Raw genomic sequence first — 21,558 nt, 5'->3', positions numbered from 1 at the left:
CTGAATTGAACAGGGTCATGGGAAATCTAAAGAGTAGCCTCATGAAAAGCGTTCAGGTCTCAAGCACCAGATCAGAATCTCCACTGACTGGAGATGGAAGAGGTGCAGTCAACAAGACACTGTAAATAGATATTGCAATGCTCTGCTAAATCTGATTGTTGCATCTTTCCATACCTCTAATAAGATATGAAATTCTGCTAAAATCCTCAAGCCCCTTAAAAAAAAATGACAGAGCATCCTTTTCTTTTCATAATAAAATTATGGGACACACACACGCACGCAGACACAAAAACCACCATCAGCTTTGAAACATACGCCTAACATACTATAACAGTCACCTCTTCAGGAAATCTACAGCTTCTGATATAATTCTGGGCATTGTTATATGAAGCAAACACAGAGTGGTGAATTTTACATAACTAAATTCCATTGTTATCAGATTAGTTTTATCATGTACAACCCATGGTTTCATAAAACTCAAGAGAACTGAATTCTTAAAATTCTGAGGTAGTTGGGAGCAATACTGGTAAATCCATGTTTAGGATTATCACCAAAATCTACTTTATGTATGTGTGATGATTCTAACATGTTTTTAAAAGGACTAAACTCCAACCCCCTGAATAGTGTGGCAAAATGGACAATGCAGACTGGCAAAATGTGCACGCACAGTGTTTTTCAGTGGCTCTGACTGACATGACCCATACTATATAACCCAAGAAAGGAGAGTAGGAGGGTTAAATTGAAATAATGAAACTGAGAATGTCTGAGTAATTTAAAAAAAAACAGAAGAAAATGAGACAAAATGATCTATTGCCCTATTTCCCAAAAGAAAAGGTAGCTTTCAAAGTCTGAATTTGTAAGAAACCTTACAGTATTTTCCTATTGCAGATTTTGCTAAGGAGATAAAAATAGGAAGCTGCTCATAAATTACACTTCTTCACCAAGGTAGTGAAATCACACAGCTTAATTATTACTAAGGGTACATTTTGCTCTCAGATATATAGGCCCAGTTCTCACTGGCTCCATCAGGAGTTACATCTAGGCATTAGAAGACAGAACTTGGCTATAAACATGCACAGCTTTTCCTTTGAAAAAAATGCATCTGTTTACATTACTCTCCACCCATCAGTGATCAAAAGTGATTAGTAAAATCTGTAACAGCAGCTATCTGTACATATTACACCTTATTACAGCCTTAATTTACCTTGGCTCACATAAGAAGTTTGTATTTTCACCATCCGCTCTCCAAACAAGCCATTCCCTGAAGGAAGGATGGCAGAACATACGTGTTTTGTCACGCCTTTTTATCAGGAAATACGAAAGGGTCTCCATCCTCTGTTGGAAGTCTTCCCAGTCCTGTTCACCATTTATTTGACCAGCATTAATAGCTTGGAAAATCTGCTCATCTGTCATGGGATGAAGGGATGCTAGAGCCACATTTAACACTGGCAGTGCTCTCTCAAAAGCAGAGTTGGTCATGAACTTCATGTTGCACTGGAGCAAATAAAGTTCTGATAGAGACACAGGAACAACCTTGTAGCTTGCACTTTTTATCACTAAGTGACCTTTCTGAAAAAGATCTAGTGTCAGTTTCAAATAGAGATAAGATCCCAAGCTCTTCATGATCAGGTGGTTACTCACTTTCCCGATTATGGCTGCATCAGCTTTCCCATTTAAAGATATATTGTTTATAATTTCCTGACTGCTATTGATCCTGTATTGAATATATGAATTCAAATCACCATGGATTTCTTTGTTATCTGGGAAGTCATCTAGGGATATTTTGAAAAAGGGTAGTGAACTCGTATTTTCCTGCAACAGAACAACACACACATTCACACATGCATTATAGCATTTCAGAATTGAAAATTCACAGTCTAGCTTCACTATATTTTTCTTTTGTGAGAGGCATTAGATAGAAATGAGAAAGTTCTATTAGCTCTATTATGCTCTTGTAAATATAGTAACCTGACAACAGGTAACACAACATTTTATATTTTTATACTACCATCATCTTTCTTCTGAGAATCTCAAAACACTTTATTAACCAACCCCTGAAGGGTAGATGAAGGACATACAGTGGTCATTTTAAATTTAGGGCAGCAGAATACAAAGTTCCCAGAACTGGAATTTGGCCAGGAAACAGTTTTACATCTCTTTGCTTACAAATAGTTCAGTAATGACCCAGAGAGAAGAGCACCATCACCACCACTTCCTGCAGCAGGTGTTCCTCGGAGGTCTCCCATCCAAGGGCTGAGTGGGCATGCACGACTACTTAGTTCGGGAGAACTGACAGTTACAGAATGGATGGTCTAGGTATAGTGGTTTTACCTGAACACACATTTATGGTACATAAAAAACAGTAATTCAGATGATAGACATACAACTGCTTTTCAGGCAGATCAATACACATTTGTATTGTCTAGCAAATTTTGCAAACATCTTTAGTATAAATGAGCACCTTTATAATATAATGCATTTCCTATGTAATTAAAAACAGCTAAATGGATAAAAAAAGCTGAACTCCCAGTCTGGGGGCATTGACATTATGAAAACACTGTAGCCCCTAGCCTCCCAGAATCCAGATAGTTGTTTCACGGACTATGTATTAGAGAAAGACAACTTCTAAATGTGTGATCCTTTCAGGAGAAATCCCAAATAAATCAACCTTTAGCTGGGAACTAACCACCTCAAATTCTATAAGATGTTGAGAATTCCTAACTTCTATTGATTCAATATCCCATTCTCATCTCACCTGAGTTCTAAGAAAACTGTAGCTCATGTTTTGTCAACTTATCTCACTGGCATACTCCAGAAAAAAACCTATTTATCCACCATAAAGAAAGAACACATGGCACAATTTTTATTTACGTCTTGGAATTCACCTAAAAGTGCATTAATTCAAAGTAATATAATTGTAACAGTGTAAAAGGTCACTTTTAAGAGAAAAAGAAGCTAAACTAAAAATATGATTTTTACCTGAAAGTTAGTTCTTACAGTGACAATCAGCTTCAACCAGGAAGGAAATTTAGAGATAATGTTTGTGATAAATGAAGAAAGTGTGTCACCGTAATCAGGTTTGTGGAATTCAGCCTCATTTAAACCATCTATCAAAATGATGTATTCTTCCTCTGGAATTCTCTGCTCTGAGTAACAAAAGTAAAAAACAACAGGAGATTCCACATTTTTCCACAAATGGAGACTCATTTTTATGCACAATTTTGAAAATCTTGGCAGTAAAGGTAACTTTATATACATCAGGAGAAATTTTGCAAGTCAGAATATCCAACCAAAAATCACTACCGTCACTAATCTCACTTTAGATTAAAATTGAATTTTTAAAATCTAATTTACTATTTATGCTGTTTGCTTGCTTTTTGGCACTTTGCTCTCTTTAGCCAACGAAAATAGCTCATAGTTTCATTTTCTAGATATTATGACTAGCACTATGCTGCAATGTCTGGGTTACAAATACTGCAGGGGAACATCTACACATTTCCAACTGTGTTTTTGGTCACACTTTATATTAAAGCTCCATTTTGTAAATGGTATATTGAAAAGGTTAAATGACTAACAGATGTTACAAGCATGTTAAAGACATAAGTAGTAGGTGTTCTAGATTGTTATAAGCACATCAATAGAAGGTTCCATATGTAATTATAAGCACCTACTGACCCTTTGATTCTAACAAATAACCATTTATTAGAACTTATTAATAATTTATTAAACCTTTACAAACCATTATAACACAAAACACCTATGTAAATAAGAGATGGGGCAAGTTATTGGAAAAAAGAGAACAAAATATAGCTGCTCATTAAGTGAGCACTGTACATTCTGTGTACCATATGAGGTAAGGATCCCGTGGAAAAAACAGTTTGTGACCACAGAATTAAGGAAAGTACCATAATGCATATGCACAAAGGGGTTGAATTAATGTTCCACAGGCAATCTTAATTATGACATTTCCTAATTTTGGGCCACTTGACTTTTCTATTTTAATAATGTTCTTTTAACATAACTTTTTGTATGTAATTTACCTACGTTTTTTAAAAGAGCACACTCTGCCACTTCAGCTATGGTGTAACTAATAGCAGTAGTGTGTTGTCACCCTCTATGCAGACCAGCACTAAAGAGGGATAAGATGTGGGTTTCACAGTTATTTGCTGACAACAAAACAATGGTGAGCTCTGGAGGATAGCATGCTCTAGTGGGCCAAGACTCCTTCAGAGAGGGACCCTTCTTTCCCACCCACTCCAATCAGTCCTTTCCTCATCACAAATCCTCATCTCAGCTCCATTGTCCTCACCTACTTAGTCCCAGACTCCACTACACTCAGGCTTCTCATTCAAGTCCTAGCCTCACCCCTTTCAACATACCACAACAGTCTATCCCACTCTCCCCAAACACCAGCTCTTTGTCCCAGTCTCAGTTCTTCCCCCACAACTTGGGTCCTCATCATATCTGCCTTTTCTCCCATCTTACCTTTTCCCTCCCCCACCCACTGTTCCTCAATTACAATCTCTCCTCTGACTCCTCATCCAATCTCAGTCACCATCGCTCACTCGCTCCCCCTACATCCCAACTTCTAGTCCCACTCTCCCTTTTCCCCTGCTCCCAGCAGCCTCCAATCCCCACCACACCCAGGTTCCTTGTCCTAATCTACTCTCCCCACATCTCCTTGGAGGTCTGCCTTTTGTCTCCTCTGCATTTGAATTGGGCAGCTTCCTCACGCATGCTGCCTGGGCCCAGCAGGAGCACGGGGGAGACGGGCTTCCTGCTCTCAGCTCAGGTGCTCAGACCCAGCCCTGACATGGCACGTAGCAGCCCTGTGCAGTAATTACAGAGAGAGTCCTGCTTAGCCCTGAGCTGGACCATGACCAGTGCAGATGGAATCTTGGGGAATTTAGCTGCTAAAATCTAAGAAGTTTCTACTGAGCATGCATGAACTGTGATTTTTCAAAGACTTACAATTTGGCCAAATTTGAGTAGATTTTCATGAGAACAGCAAAAGACAGATCCCTCACACTTATTTTCAAGATTTACAAAATTTCAAGTTCCTGCTCCACAGCATGGGAGTGCAAGAGCTTTTCAAATAAAAGATACCAGAATTTTGTAACATGGGCAAAATATATTTTTTTCTTTCTGCCTTGTATTCAGAAACACCAAATTGCTTTGGCTGATGTTTTCCAAATTCAACCAGAAACAGACACCCAGCATGGAAAATTTCAGCCCAGACAGTTAAAGTATGGCAAAGTTATACACTGCTGAAAACTGGGTCTTATAATGGGAAGTGGTGGGCAACCTTAATGGGTGATAGGGCGTCCTGCCTATAACTTATAAATGTATCCTTAACAATAAGTGTGACCATGTTTTCACTAACATTTTCAAAAAAGTCATGAAAACATTACTTAAATATTAGATATTGGAGAATATTATTTTAAAACTTAAATACTTCTGTCTGAAAATTGTCTACTATCCTTACAAGTGACATCTAAAATGATTATAACAGAAAGATTAAAGAAAAACAAACATTCTTCCTAGTGAAGTCATTCCTATACATTTAATCACCTCCCTCAGATCATTAAATGCATATATCAGATCACTTTAGGGTTTTTTGGTCATTTATAAAGTTTAGAGAAAGTTTCTGAGTAGACTGCTACTTGGCATACCTTTCCTGAGGTTTGCAAGTGGTTCCAACACTCCTCTTTTAAAAGCTGCTGCTGGATCTTGGACACAGGACCTAAGGCTAAGCATACTTTGTAGATGAGGCTCTTTTATCAGAAGATCTCTGTATGCTGTCAACTGATGTGACCGGCAAAGTAAAGCTGCAATACTGTGCACAAATTCTGGGACAAGACATGTATATGTGTTGTCAGCTTGGCAATAGTGGTAGGCAACAACCTAAAAAAAGAAAGTCAGGTTATCACATTTTTATGGATGACACTGTAGAAACAGAGTTTTTTAGTTAAGACAAAAAAATTAAGCTAATTTATTTAGCTGAATGGCACCCCCCACGCTCTGCTGAATTTTAGAAAAGTTATCCAGATTTATATTGTATGAAAGATGAGCCTAATGGAATCATGGCACAAGAAAAAAACAACAACAGGGAAACAGCGTTACTACAGCAGAGGGTGGAAAGAAGATAAACAGAAATCCAAACATCCATTTTGGACATAATCAATAAACCACTAATTTGAGTCCCTGCCTCTTGGCAAAGTCTCCTTGGCATTTGTATATGACTAGAAGTCAGCAGGTAAGGCAGAACTTGAGGCCCTTGCCATAACACAAGAAAAACTTCCAGAACAAAACCTGAAAATCTGTGAAAGCTCTGTCCGAGCAAGTTGATCAGCTGAATATTACAGTATCACTGTAGGTAGCTGACTGCTGCAGAAACAGACAGTTACCTTTTCCATAACTGGTGTTCTTCGAGATGTGTTGCTCATGTCTATTCCACAGTAGATGTGCGTGCTCGCCATGTGCACCGGTGCCGGAAGTTTTTCCCCTCGCAGTACCTATAGGGGAGTACTCCTCACGACTGGAGTGCCGTCTCCATGGTATAGTATAAGGGGCACTATGCGCTCCGCCCATCCTCAGTTCCTTCTTGCCATACAGAAACTGGCTTGACCAGGACAGGAGGAAGGAATCTGAGATAGCGCCCCTTCCCACCCCCCACCCCACTCCCCGGAGCAGAACCGGGGACAGCAACGGTTCTGCTGAGTCGCGAACAGGTCCACCTGGGGAGTTCCCCACACTTGGAAAAGTCTGTGCTCTACCTCTGGGTGGGAGACCACTGGTGCTGAGAGGAGAAGTCCCTGCTCAAGCGATCTGCCTAAGTGTTCTGGGCGCCTGGCAGATGGAAGGCCTGTAGGCAGATGTCGTGGGCTATACAAAAGTCCCACAGCCTGAGGGCTTCGCAGCAAAGGGCAGAGGATCTGGCCTCGCCTTGCCTGTTGATATAGAACATCAAGGCCGTGTTGTCCATGAGGACCCTGACCACGTGGCCCTCCAGGTGCATGCGGAAGGCCATGCACGCTAGCCATATCACTCTGAGCTCCTTGACATTTATGTGGAGGGTCAGATCCTGAGCTGATCACAGACCTTGGGTCTGAACATTCCCCACATGGGTCCCCCATCCCAGGTCCGACGTGTCAGACACCAGTTCCAGTGATGGGGCCCTGCCCCTGAATGGGGCCCCTTGGAGCATATTTCTCAGGGAGGACCACCACCTTAGCGAGGTGCCTCGGGCACCGTGAGGACTTTGCCCATCCTGTCCCTGGCCTGGGAGAATTCCGAGGCCAACCAGAGCTGGAGGGCCCTCATCCTGAGTCTGGTGTGACGGACCACATACATGCACGTGAACATGTGACCCAAGAGCTGGAGGCACACTATGGCTGTTTTCACCAGAAACCTTGTGACCGTGTCGATGAGCCCCTTCAGAGTCTCGAACCTGTCCGGTGGGAGGGAGGCCCTGGCCGACGAGGCGTCCAGGACCGTCTTGATAAACTCTATGCATTGTACCAGGACTAACGTGGACTTGGAGTTTTTACCAACAGGCCCAAAGTGGTGCACATGACTAGAAGGAGCACCACGTGATCCCGCACCTGCGACCGTGAGTGGCCCTTGACCACCAGTCATCCAGATAGGGGAAGATCTGGACCCCACAGCGTCTGAGGTAGGCCGCCCCCACCAACATACATTTCATGAATACCCTGGGGACACACCAAATAGGAGGACCGCAAATTGGTAGTATTCCTGCCCCACCATGAAACAGAGGAAGCATCTGTGCCCCTCGAATATATGAATGTGGAAGTACGCATCCTGCAGATCGAGGGCAGTGTACCAGTCCCTGGGATCCAGTGAGGGGATGATGGAGGCTAGGGAGACCATGCAGAACTTGAGCTTCACCTTGTACTGTTTCAGGCCTCGCAGGTCCAAGATGGGCCTGACCCCCACTTTGGCCTTCGGGATAAGGAAATAGCGGGAGTAGTATCTCTTGCCTTTGAACTCCCCCGGTACCACTTCCACCACTCCTACGCCCAGGAGCCATCCCACCTCCTGCTCAAGCAGAGCCTTGTGCGAGGGGTCCCCCAGGAGGGACGGGGAGGAAGTAAATTGGAGTGTGTAGCTGTGACCACTCTGGGGGAAAGCACACAACTGATTGGAGAAGGGAAGCTTTATTCAAGGTAGACCCCTGATGAGAACTGGTAGGGTGCCCCCGGGCAACCCATCAAAACTGCCTTTTCCCCGCCTGCTTGCCCTTGGAAGACCCAGGCTGGGGGGACAGGCCAAGATTGCCTCTGTGGGCACCTCTTATAGTCCCGCAACTTCTTATAAGCAGTCTTGTATTTTGAGTGGGTGGCCTGAGTGGGAGTCTGATGCTGCTTGAACTTAAATTTAGCAGGACCCAGAGTCTGGAGGGTCGTGTGGGAGTATTTCAGGCCATGCAGCTTTGTATCCATTTGTTCTGCAAACAGAGATTTGCCATCAAATGGGAGGTCCTGCACGGAAGTCTGCGCCTCGTTGGACAACCCAGATAGCAGAAACCACGATCACCCGTCTCATGGACACCATGGAGGTCATGGATTGTGTAGTCGTGTCCGCTGCATCCGAAGCTGCCTGCAGGGTTGCCCTGGCAGCCGCTGTGCCCTCCTCCACCAGTGCTTTGAACTCCTTTCTGTCGCGCTCCTTGAGGGAATCCTCCAACTTGAGCAGGGAGCCCACAGATTGAACTCATACTATCCCAGGAGAGTCTGGTGGTTTGCCACCCATAACTGGAAGCTCAAGGACGAATAAATTTTCCTTCCACCCTGCCCAGTGCCGAGGAGGACAGCACATTAAACAGGGAGTCCGAGGGCTCCTCCATCTCCTCTGCCTGGAGGTGGAGGCTTGATGCCACCCTTTTTAAGAGTTCTTGCTGGGCCCTAAAGTCCTCTTGCGGGACGGAGGGGCCATAATCGCCTCATCTGGGGAGGGCGAGGAGGCCGGCATGGTACTTTGCGTGTCCACCGGCACCAGAGAGTCCACCACCTGGTCAGTCTCCGGACACGGTGCCAAGGATGTACGTCCCCCCATTCCTTCCTCAGGGGTCTGGAGAGGGAGGCCGATGGTCCTTCTGAGGCTCTGGCCACTGGGCGAGCCCCCACTGGGGGCTGCATTGGGGGCCACGGTGCCCACTGGTACCATTGGGCCAGCCACGGGGCCTGGTGCCACTGCACCTGCTGTGGCACTGGCAGAGCCAACTGCTTGGCCTGGCCCATCAATGGACGACTACGAAGGGAGGCCGGGCTGACATACGACCTGCCACTGTCCCCGGACCAGGAGGAGCAGCGGCACCGTGAGCAATCCTGATGTGGAGGACCGGTACCGTCAGTAACAGCTGTTCTGCGATCAGCTCTGGCGGGTGGACCCATGACGGTGAGTTGATGGCAACTGATGCCCAGGGTTGCAGAGGCAGTGCCGAGGCAGGGTCTTAGAGCAGGACGACGAACAAGAACAACGTCCACATTCATGCCGGGACCAGATGCGATAGCCCCTCCTGGCAAGGACCTTTGGCGTCATCTCCCTCCATCCCACTGGGGTTTGCTCCTTGAGGCAGAGCTGTGCCAAGAGTCCCGATTGGATGGAACCCAACCAGACAGTCTGGTGGGCGTCCAGAATGATCCGCGTGGACTTTGCCCTGAACGGTCGCTGGGCGGTGAATGGCGTCGGGAACATTCCCTCGACCGAGACCAGTACCGAGAGCCAGGGGCGACTGCGGAGATCCCAGCGGCGGCTTGCCTCTGAAGCGCGGGGCCGATATCAGTGGTGCTCCTGGAACTGGCATGGACATAACATCCCTGGATGCCTGCAGGGCCTCCAGATATCCAGGGAGGCCTGTTCTGAACGGACCAGGCTACTCCACTCGACTTGAGTCGGAGGCCTAGAGGCCAGTGGGGATCGAGGGCTGCCCGACATGGGTGTAGCCTCTGTCCCAGGTTTACTTCGGTGCCACGCCTCTTCCTGCGTCCTGTGGACGGGGAGCAATGCTAACTAGTCGATGGCGCCGAAGGGTCACTGCGCACTGACACCGTGGTGCCCAGTGCCGACTCAGAGTGGCGTGCCGGAGCCAGGGTCAGCGCCGACTCCATCAGAATAGCCCAGAGCTTAATGTCCCTTTCTCTCTTGGTCAGAGGCTTAAACGACTTGCAAATCTTGCAGTGATCGCTGAGATGGGTTTTCCCCAAACAGATTAAACAGTCCACGTGTGGATCACTCACAGGCATAGATCATGTACAAGTGTCGCATGACTTAAAACCTGGGGCATGGAGCATGCCCTGGCCCAGGCTGTCTAGCTAAACTAAAAGTAAACTAACTAACTACAGGTACCAACACTGGGGACAAGCTACAGCAAGGCTGGAGCAGAGCAGTTCTGACGCACCTTGACTGGCGGCAAGAAGGAACTAAGGGTGGAGGGAGTGCACCATGGAGGCGCTGCACCATGGAGGAGCCACTCCAGGGGTTGCCAGGGGTGCTCCCCTATGGGTACTGCTAGGGGAAAAACTTCCAGCACCAGCGCACGTGGCGAGCACTCACACCTATTGTGGAATGTACATGAGCAATCACTCAAAGAAGAAAAGACTACAATGCTCCTTAAAGTGAGGAGGAGTCATGGTTCAGGCTTCTGATTATTTCTGTGAAAATCAACCCATCAAAATGAAAAGCGATGTTTACAGTTCACATAAATGTGTCATTTAGTGGTTTTCATGGCTTGAAACTGTTTAGCACAGGGGTGGGCAAACTTTTTGGCCTGAGGGCCACATCGGGGCTCCAAAACAGTATGGAGGGCCAGGTAGGGAAGGCTGAGCCTCCCCAAACAGCCTGGCCCCTGCCCCCATCCGCCTCTTCCCACCCACAGTCTGCCCTCCTCAGAACCCTTGACCCATCCAACCAACCCCCAGCTCCTTGTCCCCCTCCCAGGACCCCCTTTCCCTAATCGCCCCCTGGGGATCCCACCCCCTATCTAACCCCCCTGCTCCTTGTTCCCTGACTGCCCCCCCAAAACCTCCTGCCCTTTGTCCAACCCCCTCACTCCCTGCCCCCTTACTATGCCACTCAGAGCACCAGAACTGGCAGCCAAGCCACCTGGCTGGAGCCAGCCACACTGCTGCACAGTCTAGAGCACAGAGGCAGGTCGGAGGCTCTCACTGCCGCGCTGCCTGGCAAGAGCTCGCAGCTCCACCATCCAGAGCGCTGGCAGCATGGCGAGCTGAGGCTGCGGGGGAGGGGGACAGCAGGGGAAAGGCCGGGGGCTAGGCTCCCCGGCCAGGAGCTCAAGGGCCAGGAAGGATGGTCCCACGGGCCGGATGTGGCCCGCAGTCCCTAGTTTGCCCTCCTCTGCTTTAACACCTTTTCCACTGGATGCAAATAGATATTAAATTAAATATGTGCAACTCTGATGTAGAATATTTTTATCCTTTAGGCAAAATCAGTTTCTCAGCATAATATAATCTAATACGGAAGTCAGTTGTAATCAAATACTCTAGATAGTCACAGATCATCAGTATGTTGTGCATGTAGTCTAAACTACAGTAATATAGCTTTTAAAAACTTTTTTCAGATTGACAAAAGAGTTCACGTAAGATGTGAAGTAGTTTCCATCTCGGGGGACAGTAGCTTGTTTTGGTTCTCAAGCACAAGACACATTTTACTAGACAGAACATATTATAATATGAGCACAAGATTCCCTACATATTTACATCATGTTCTGCCCCTGTGCCAGAGCTTGAAACTGATTTGATCTGAAGAGAATCATGAGGGCATTAGTCAGCATGCTCTTTGCTCTCAAGACTGAGATTGAGTCTTTGCTCTGGTTTTCTTGAAGGAAGTCTTAAACAACTTTGGATGGTGTCTACATGATACCATGCCTACAACACCAGCCAAAAATCTCCTTATTATAATTATGGAATAGGATCACATCCTAGCTCCTTTGTTCAATATCATATCTCTGATGTTTAGAAGAACTGAAGCTCTTATTACTGATAATGATTTTCCATTCTTTAGAAAAACCAATCTGCAATAGTCAGTGTCAGGGAAACATTTCCAACTAGAGATCAACAATAGATCTATCCATAAAATGTCAAAGCATAGGAGTATCTGGCACTAGATGGGCCTAAGCACTGGAACATCCCTAAAGTTCTAGGATTTTCACAAGCAAAGGGCTTGGTTTGAACCTAATTATATTAATGATCACACTTCCCTCCTACCCCATATGTAAAGTTCTAACATTGAGTGAACGAATAATTGGGAAGGGTATGGAGAAATAGTTATTAATTCACCCTATGTAAGTTTTGTCTGTTTTTAGACTGTAGACTCTTCAAGGCAGTGAACATCTCTTACTGTGTGTTGCATAGAGCTTAACACAATGGAGCTCTGATGTTGGCTGGATCTCTAGGCAATACTGGAAAATAAATTTCACAAACCCACTATATATTATAAAAAGTATGAGCTAGGTAAGGCCTCCTCACTGAGGCTCAGAGAGTACTAAATCTTCTTTTTCAGAAAGAGGATTTAGGATAGGAAAGGTCTCTTTGTTGAGAGCTTGAACATTAGTGGAAACACCTTTTTCATCTTTGGTAGTTAAAATCTTTGCTTTTTTATCTTTGAAAGCTCTAGCCCAAATGATCCATATTTTTTTAAATTCAGGCTGGATTACTGCAAAATATGCTTACCTTGAGATACCACAGACTACCTACAAAAACTGTCATCAATCAATCATGCAATGGCTTGTCTTATAAATGGAAAAGAGCAAAGATTGTGTTCCACAACCTGCACAGGCTCTCCATTCAACTCCAAATTGGTTTCAAGGTATTGATCCTAATCTTTAAAACCCTAGAAGGACTCTCTTCAAGCTATTTTACATACTACCTTTCACTCACCTCACCCCCCAATGACACAATTTAGAAGCTATAGTGAACCAGGACTCAACAACTGACAGCCGTAAGAGCTCTTGGAAGACAAGGATAGAGCATTTCTGATGGAGAACTCACTGCTCTGGAACTCTCGATCTCAGGAGAAAGAGATGAGACCAAATTCTGCCATGGTTAAGGCATGTTGCAGGCCTCACTTTGCAAGCTTTTCCACAACAACAACTGCATCAGGAAGACCTGGCAACATTCACCTGGGAAAGAGAATCCAAAGGATACGGTCCCATCCAAGATACAATTTCCTGTTCATCTTAATTTCTGTAACCCTTGCCCAGACACAATAGCAATGAGTGCATTGCAAATTGCTTTGAGCAAAACTTCTGTCTTTCCTTGTTTCATGCAAAATTGCACTGCAAGAAGCTACACAGAGTAACTATCTGGTGGGAGCAGTAGACATCTAAGGAATTAGGGATGCCAATGACTGATATTGAACAGAAGGAACTTTTTCCTCACATTTCTACCTTCTCTTAGCCTAGACTACACAGAGGACAAGAAAGCAGCAACAGCAGAGGCAGGAGTCAGGTATTACACAGACTCAAGTGAGCAATGGGGCTGCTACCAGGTTGCAACTCATGAGAAGGGAGAAAGACCTGGCTAACTGTGCAGGATGTATGCATGTGGTACACTCTTACATGAGAGTGTCCCAAATTACTCTCCCTTCTCACCCCTACCACAACCAGGAAGTTCTGCAAAGCACCATGTCTCAGAGTTTAAAGCTTTTTAGTGTGTTTTTCAGTCTACTGAATGGTGAAAGCTTACCTTTGAAGCAAGACATCTCACAGATTTGTCCATTTGATTTTGATGTTCAGGAGTACCAGGACAACTCAGGATCTTCACTGTATTGTTACAGTTTGTGAAAGAAGCAGGTGGTGGTAATTTAGTGAGGGGAATCTCTTGACAGGTGTCACTGCCTATAAAAAAGTGCACAGACCAAACTTATGATTACAGACTACTGCTGTGGGGTAAAATATATACAGGATAATGGAAGTTCTTAAAGTCTTGGATAAAATTTACTATTAAGATACATGATTTTTAAATATACACTATATACCATCTTCAAAGGTAAAGCGTTACAACATGACATGCATGTACATGTTTTCATCTTTATACTCTCTATGTGATTTAATTCACCTCTGTGCTAAAGAAATACCAAATACTGAAAATAAATACAGTGATGTAAAAATAAGTACAATTCTAAATGCAAGAGCTCATTAAATCATATAAATGTACCAGAGCTCAACTGGTGTGGAAAGTACTAATTATGGTATCATTTCATCATTTCATAGCCTTTTCATCGCATAATCAATATGGGACATTTGAAAAGTGTCAGCATTGGAAGTACTCTGAGTAAATACATAGAACTATATCATCCTCTCACCTCTAATAAACTGAGCGAATGAAATGGCAATAGAAGGGCACAGAAGGGATAAGTGTCACCTTCCTAGCATCACCTTCGCCTTCATCTCAGATTCTGTGAAAAAATCTGTGCTGCACAATACAGGGTATGATTATACTAGAGCACCCTCCCTCCACAAACCAACAACAGCTTGTGGGGGGGGCACGGAGGGGAGGGGAGGAGGAGAGTCTAGGCAGCACAGTTCATTATAGCCATGCTGCCAAGTGAGTTTGGAGTGCTGGGAGGCCAGGTGGAGATTCAGAGTTTCCATAGCTACCCCGGGGGGGGGCGGTTTTTTGGTATGTGTGGGTGCCTGTGTGTTTAAGAATTTGAACCCCCGGTCTATTTTGTTGCAGGTTATTGGAACTTCCTTTACTCCGAGGAGAGCTTTTCATGCAGTGGACAAGGCAGCCAGTAATTACTTATGTCTGCAAAGTAAGCAATATTCTGACCCTTAGTCTAGTATAATAACCCAAACAATTCTTTAGACAAGAAACATACTTTTTGGGGATGAATTAGGGCTGTTTGAAGCAATTTGCCTCATGCGACTTCCATGGCAGCTAAGTGCAACCAGCTTTGAAATTATAGCAGTCTTTCCAAATCCCACATTTCCAATAATAACTGCTCCCCTGTTTTCTTCCAGCTCTGGATTCTTCAAGGTTTCTTCGATCATTTTAAACAGCCATTCTCTTCCGACAAACACAGAGTCTGTTGTTATGCTTGGCACTTCAAACAATAGTGGCTTTAGCAAAATGTCTTGAGGTTTATAGGGGACAAAACATGCTGAGTAGTGGAAAGGGAAAAAAGTGTATTAGAAGAAAATATTGTTATGTAATGAAAACCTATTTATTTGCAGCAGTATTTAAGACAACAATTTCAATAACTTTTGGTGGGTACATTTACAATTTGAGAGGATTTCTTTTCAGCACTTTTATCATAAAAACACAAACAATTACAAATGACTTATTGAACTGTCTATAAATTAGCAGCTTCAGTGTGGATTAAAACCACTTCATGATAAAATGCAAATAATTGTTGAGGTTTTCTTTTTGGACAGGGGTTCAGCCTTTATATTTAATATGTTGTAGAACTATGATAATTTGACACTTAATGAAGAACAATTGTTTTCTAGATATTTGAAAATGTATAACAAATTTTCTAACTGAGGGCCCAGCCCTGTGAAATGTTTTGAGTCAGAGGGAATTGTGGGTGCTAAGCACTTCACCTGGTTAGGTCCTTAGAAGCAGCAACAATATATATAGAGAAATGTAAAGAAATACTGAGAAGCATGAAAAAGTTTGATTATTTGACTTCCAAAATCAGTCAGCCATGTAAATGAGACATTACTGAACTGATTGTCAGCAGGTGATGAGTACATACAGCCCTTTTAAAAAGTCAACAGGAGTTGCAGGTGCTCGACACCTCTGAAAATCTAGCATACATCTTCTTGTTCTCATTTGTATTCTCAAACAGATAATGCAAGAACTATAGGGGCTAATGAACCTGGTTTTGACTGGAAAGATTACTTTAACCACGCAAAAATTAAAAAAAAAAAAATCACACAATTATTAAATGATTTCTCAAGAAAATTGTTTCATAACTGTTTTTTCAGCAATTAACTCATGAAGATAAAGTGAATAAGAATGAGGGCACCAAAACATCTACACAGCGACTCACTGAAGAGCAATAATATGGAGGTTTGATTGCTTACATTTTTCTGTTTGTAATGGTAATCTGAACAGAAAAAGCAATTGGCCAAAATAAAGTTAAGATAAGAAAATAAAAATTGCACACAATCTGCAAGGAAAAAAATGTCACTATTTTCCCAAAGGGAATCCCATACTGGATTATTTATGTACCACTACACCAATCCTTAATGAATTAATTACTTTTCTTCCAAAACAAGATTCAGGTGCAGGGATAACCTTGAGATTGCATATAAATCTGTTTTTTAAAATACAGTATCATCCTGGTTATTTGAATGCCATGGAGGATACTGAATAAGTTTATCTGAAGTCTTGCTTAGCTGATCAAAGGAATCTTCAATATAAACATTGGAGGCACATCATTCAGTTATGAATATGTGAGGTTCAGATAATCCAGGCTTTACTGCACATGCATGTTAATTATATAAATATATGTTTATTTTTTTAATAAATATTCTGTTTCTGATCTACAGAATGCCATAATGAAAGAAGTGTGAGCAAGCACTTTTTTATGATCAATAATGTCCCAGTACCTGTAATAGAATCTACTAGTGCAGAACTGAATGTCTGCATGGAGACCCTCTGGGTTCTGCTGAACATGTGAGGAGCCCAAGAATCTGTGCTGATATAGGATTACACTTACAAATTCTTTTGCAAAGGCTTTTGCAGCTTTACGATATTACCAAAACAACTACTGTGTACCCATTCTAAGATAACCACAAATGTATAAATACCTTTAACTTCTTGTTGTACTCTTCCTCCTGCAGTGTTATGCCAAGGTAAGCGAATTGAGGTGCGTAATGGAGTATTCCTTTGTCCATCCAAATAGCTCAAATCTTCTAACTTGGTTGAACTTGTTGCTAGGATATTAAGAACTGAAGTTTATTTTTTCATCTGAATAAGTAATTACACAAAACTAAACTAAATACTGTATATCAGCATGAACTATTAATGATATTTATGCTTTCAACATGGAATTCATAGATAAATTTTCCTGCACAGTTACACCTTCAAATTCTAGGTAACGTTTTTGATGAGCATGGTGATTTTCCTCTGTAAATGTAAGTCTTTGATAGCAAAAAGATTTTAAATATCCTACCCACACCATGAACTGTCCAGTTAAAAAAAGTCATTTTCATTAGATATGCTTTTATTTATTTTATATTTTTAATATGAAATATTACCAGCATTTAAAATTATGCTACAATTCCTAATGAGATGCTAACGGGGGGGGAGGAAGCTTTACGTTGAATTTTTATGACAAGCCTGTGCAGTCAGAAATTATTTAGTAAAGCTTCAATACTTCCAAGCAGAAACACAGCACGGTAGCTAGATGAATCTTCTGCCCCAGTGATTTCATTCATAGTTGCTGGCAATCCAAATCTTGCAATTAGACAAGCAGACACTGTGTGCACTATTTCACCGCATCCAGAACATTAAATCACCCCATTAACTATCTGACTCTTCATATTCCTTTGCAGAGCTAAATAGATTTCTTAACTATACAAGTTCTTGATTGGAAGAGAAATCTTCTACAACAGCAAGTGATCACACTCAGTATTCATGGGATTAAAATGTATCGATAATTCCACAATGTATTGGCACACTACCAATTCTTCCTAGGACTGAGAAAAGTAATATAAACATATTGTAATACGCTTATTATTGCACATCATTTAAATGGAAACCTTCAACTATTATTGCAGTGGTGGGCTGAAGTCATTCACATTATATGTAGTTTATAGAGTGCTCTGGAATCAAATGCACTGAAGTGGAAGATTACATTTCTTTCCCTACCACCATTTAGGTCTTTTTTCCATTTGGCAGGCATTCATTTCCCCTTTCTCCCACTTGTGTTTCAAACAAAACCAACATTAATATGGCTTTTTCTTTACTTTGTTGTTTGAGACCACTATCAACGATGTCAGTAGAGCTTTAGGAACATACATTGGTAAACTGCTGCTTACAATATCTGTAGAGAGCTCCTAAATGCAACTGATCCTGGGTCCAGCAAAATGATGCATAAAATTTTTCCCTTTTGTTCTTAAATATTTTATGAAGAGGGACAGAAATAAAAAAAAATGTTAAAGACCCAGAGGACTTACCAAACAGTTATATTGGGGGGCACATTCTGAGCCTAAATCTCTTAGCAGTGTCTTCAAAAGCAACATTTCACATTTGGGTAGATCCTGCACTCTTTTCCCCTCTTGCACTTCCTCATAAAACAGTGGTGGTGGGCCCTGTGCACAGCCAGACTGATGTAGTTCTGCTACCAGCAGCAGAAGGATATAAAGGAGCTCAGCTCAGGTTTGGGTAGCCCTGAGTAACAGAAGCAAGGCAGGCCGGGAACAGTGGGTCAACAGCTACGCAGACTTGTCAGCCATTCCCCTCTATGAAGGGGAAAGCGGGAGCTGTTCCAGTAATAGCTGCTCTGCAGTTGGGGCAGGGAAGGATTTCCCAAACCCTTGTAAGCTGACCCTATACAAAGCCTGGTTCTTCACACTTATCCCTTCCAGGCCTTGTAAATCAATTGTTTACAAGGACAAGTATTTCTCATAATCTAGATAAAATTCCAAATTATTATTTATAATAGGAACCATTCACCTGCACAAATGATAATTTTCATACTTGCACAGCAGTCTCATTCCACATCTCCGTAAAGATTAAACAATGTAGGTCCAGATCCTCCATATCTGGCTAAGCAAACTTTTACTAGTATAGCATATTTACTATGTTACTAAAGCAACAACTGACAATATAAATGAACAGCATATATTTTTCAGAGTGGTAGCCGTATTAGTCTGTATCAGCAAAAATAACAAGGAGTCCTTGTGGCACCTTAGAGAGTAACAAATTTATTTGGGCATAAGCTTTTGTGGGTTAGAACCCACTTCATCAGATGCATCCAAGGACTCCTCATTATTTTTGCATATATTTTGTGGTTCCTTGGCGCCCATATTTTTAGAATTGTGTTTGGTTTGCTTACCAGCCTACCTGTGAAATATTATTCCTGTCATTTAATACTAGTAAAAAAAATTCAGAATCTTACTCTGTCGTAAATGCAACTTACTAATGTACTGCATTATGGATTAGCGCATCTAAAAATTGTAATAAGGTAACCTTTTTAGAATAGTGGTGTTTAAAATCAGAGCATTTTTATTCCTCATGTGTACCGACAGACACGGTGCTAAAGTTGTGGTTTTATATGGAACATTTTTTCAGAGGTGTCATAGGTACGCCATCTTAATTACACACTCATAACATGGTGGCCTTCATTTGAGTGTGTTTCTGGAGCAGAGACTGTGCCTTGCTGTACATGTGTGCAGTGCCTAGTGCATTGTCAGTAACATCATCAACCAATTTAGTCCAGTAACCCAAGTTAACAAAATGTTAACAATGTGCTGTATGTGCATTAGTAAACCCAAGTTAACAAAAAGGAGGGTTTTTAGCATTACAAAGATCCAAGTCATCAGGTTATTCCCAGTTAAAGCAACTTTTACAAAGCTGTGCTTCATATGTACAGTGAAATAATACATTTACTTCCCTACAGTAACTGCAGTTCTTCGAGATGATGTAATCTGTGAGGATTCCACTGTAAGTACACATCACCTCTTGTGCACAAGATCAGTTTCTTTCTGCTAGTAGTATCCATCAGGCCTGCCCACGAATCCTGAGTCTCCTCATGCTCTGGCACGAAGGGCAGACCCTTCTTCAGTTCTCTTCAAAGCTTGGGCAGTTAAGGACTGCAAAAAGCAGGGACGGAGGGCAGGTTCTGGGATATGCACTGACTGTCACATCTCAAAGAACTACAGATACTGCAGGGTAAATAACCTTATTTTCTTCTTCGAGTAGGTTTCAGTGTGGATTCCACTGTCGGTGACTGGCAATCAGTCTGGATGGTGGGTATGAGGAGTATCATCTATGTTAATCAAATAGAGATTGAAGTACTGCTCCTCCAAACTTGGTATCTGTCCTGGCTGCCAAGTCAAGTCCGTAATGTTAACAAAGGGTGGCTGCTTTACAAATCTCTGAAACTGGCACATTTCTGAATCAGGCCGATGAGGTCACCTGTGCACCTCAACACTGTGAGATGAGAGAAAACAGAACATGACTGAAGTGGTGGATGGTATGCTGGAATTGCAGCTAGGTAGAGTTTCAGTCCAAGATGCTTGGGATTAAGCCTTCAACCAGATTCACATTGTTTTGGAGTTGCCCACGTATGAAAAACCTTTCCCATTTTGCAGAGTGGAAGCCATCCTTCTCTGCTTAATAATTCCTTGTACTCTGTCTGGAGCACTCAGTCAGTGACAGTCATCCAGCCAGCATCCAGGCCAGGCCATCAGATGCAAGTACTGTGGGTCTGGATATAGTATCTGACCCTGATTCACAGACACTATCTGTGCAGGCAGGCAGGGAGGCAAATGGGAGGTTGGGTAGACATTAAGCAGGCTGACAGCCAGAGTTCTCTCAGCTAATAAGGTGCTAGCATGACAACAATAGCTCTGTACCATCTGATTTGCGGATTACCTGAGAATCAGGAGAATCTGTGGGAAGGTGTGGAGGAGGTCTCAAGACCACTGAAAAAGAAAGGTGTCCGGTAGAGATCTTAGTCTCATACCATCCTAGATCAAAAGGCTTTGCATTTGGGGAACAGGTTGGAGGTCGGGATTCCCCATTTCCAGAATACTGGGTCCAGGATGGATTTCTGCCATGACTACTCATAGTTAGTTACCATGTTCCTGCTCAAGAAGTCTGCAAGATCATTTTTGACCCTTGTTAGATGAAAGGCCAGTGTGGTCACAATATGATGGTGACACCATTCCCTGAACTCTATGACTTCCAGGCAGGTGGGGGACAAATGAACACCTCCTTGTTTATTGACATAATGCATTGCTGACATATTGTCTGTCAGGTTTGTACTACAGTTCCACAGAACAAGAAGGAATGCCTGATGGCTCTCAGCTCTAGGACATTCATGAGCAGCTTTGGATCACCAGAAGACCTGGCATTTTGAGGCAACTCTGATGGGCACCAAAACTGCCCCTTATACCTCTGTAATAAGCACTGCTGTCAGGGAAGGGACATGGAGGACACTTGCTTTCTCACGTTTAAAGGTTCTAGACATCAGGTAAGTTTTTACCAGATCTGGAGTAGTACTGTGAACTATTTGTTCACACTGTGTTTGGCTAGGCATTCCACCAGCTTTAGCCAGTGTCGTTATGGATATAAGTGGGGTCAAGTTGGTACAGGACAACATGTGTCCTAGTAACCCTAGGCACATGCAAATTATTGTGGACAGTCTTGTCCATACAAATGGGACTGTAGGTATCGATCCACCTTCCACTAGCTATGCTCATGCTCACCATGAGTCAAGTAGAGCTCCGATGAATTCTATAATCAGGGATGGTATTCGAGATGATTTCTCGTAGTTTGCTAAAAACCTACACTGAAAGAACAGGGAAGTCTACTTGATCTAGGGCTATCTTGGTCT

The 21,558-nt window shown here is 43.0% G+C and overlaps 1 protein-coding gene across 1 annotated transcript in view; it reads right to left on the bottom strand.

Moving 5' to 3' along the window:
* TANC1 (tetratricopeptide repeat, ankyrin repeat and coiled-coil containing 1) overlaps positions 1–21,558 on the bottom strand; it is a 212,023-nt gene that overhangs the window by 60,958 nt on the left and 129,507 nt on the right. Inside the window, 6 exon segments of the mRNA XM_038421221.2 lie at positions 1,205–1,812; positions 2,980–3,146; positions 5,673–5,904; positions 13,725–13,876; positions 14,863–15,144; positions 16,802–16,927. Of these exon segments, the coding sequence (XP_038277149.2) occupies positions 1,205–1,812; positions 2,980–3,146; positions 5,673–5,904; positions 13,725–13,876; positions 14,863–15,144; positions 16,802–16,927 (1,567 nt within the window).

This window comes from Dermochelys coriacea, chromosome 11, assembly GCF_009764565.3.
Source record: "Dermochelys coriacea isolate rDerCor1 chromosome 11, rDerCor1.pri.v4, whole genome shotgun sequence".
Taxonomy (NCBI): Eukaryota; Metazoa; Chordata; order Testudines; family Dermochelyidae; genus Dermochelys; species Dermochelys coriacea.
Note: the sequence above shows the minus strand (reverse complement) of the source record. Positions and strands in the feature narration are given on the sequence as shown.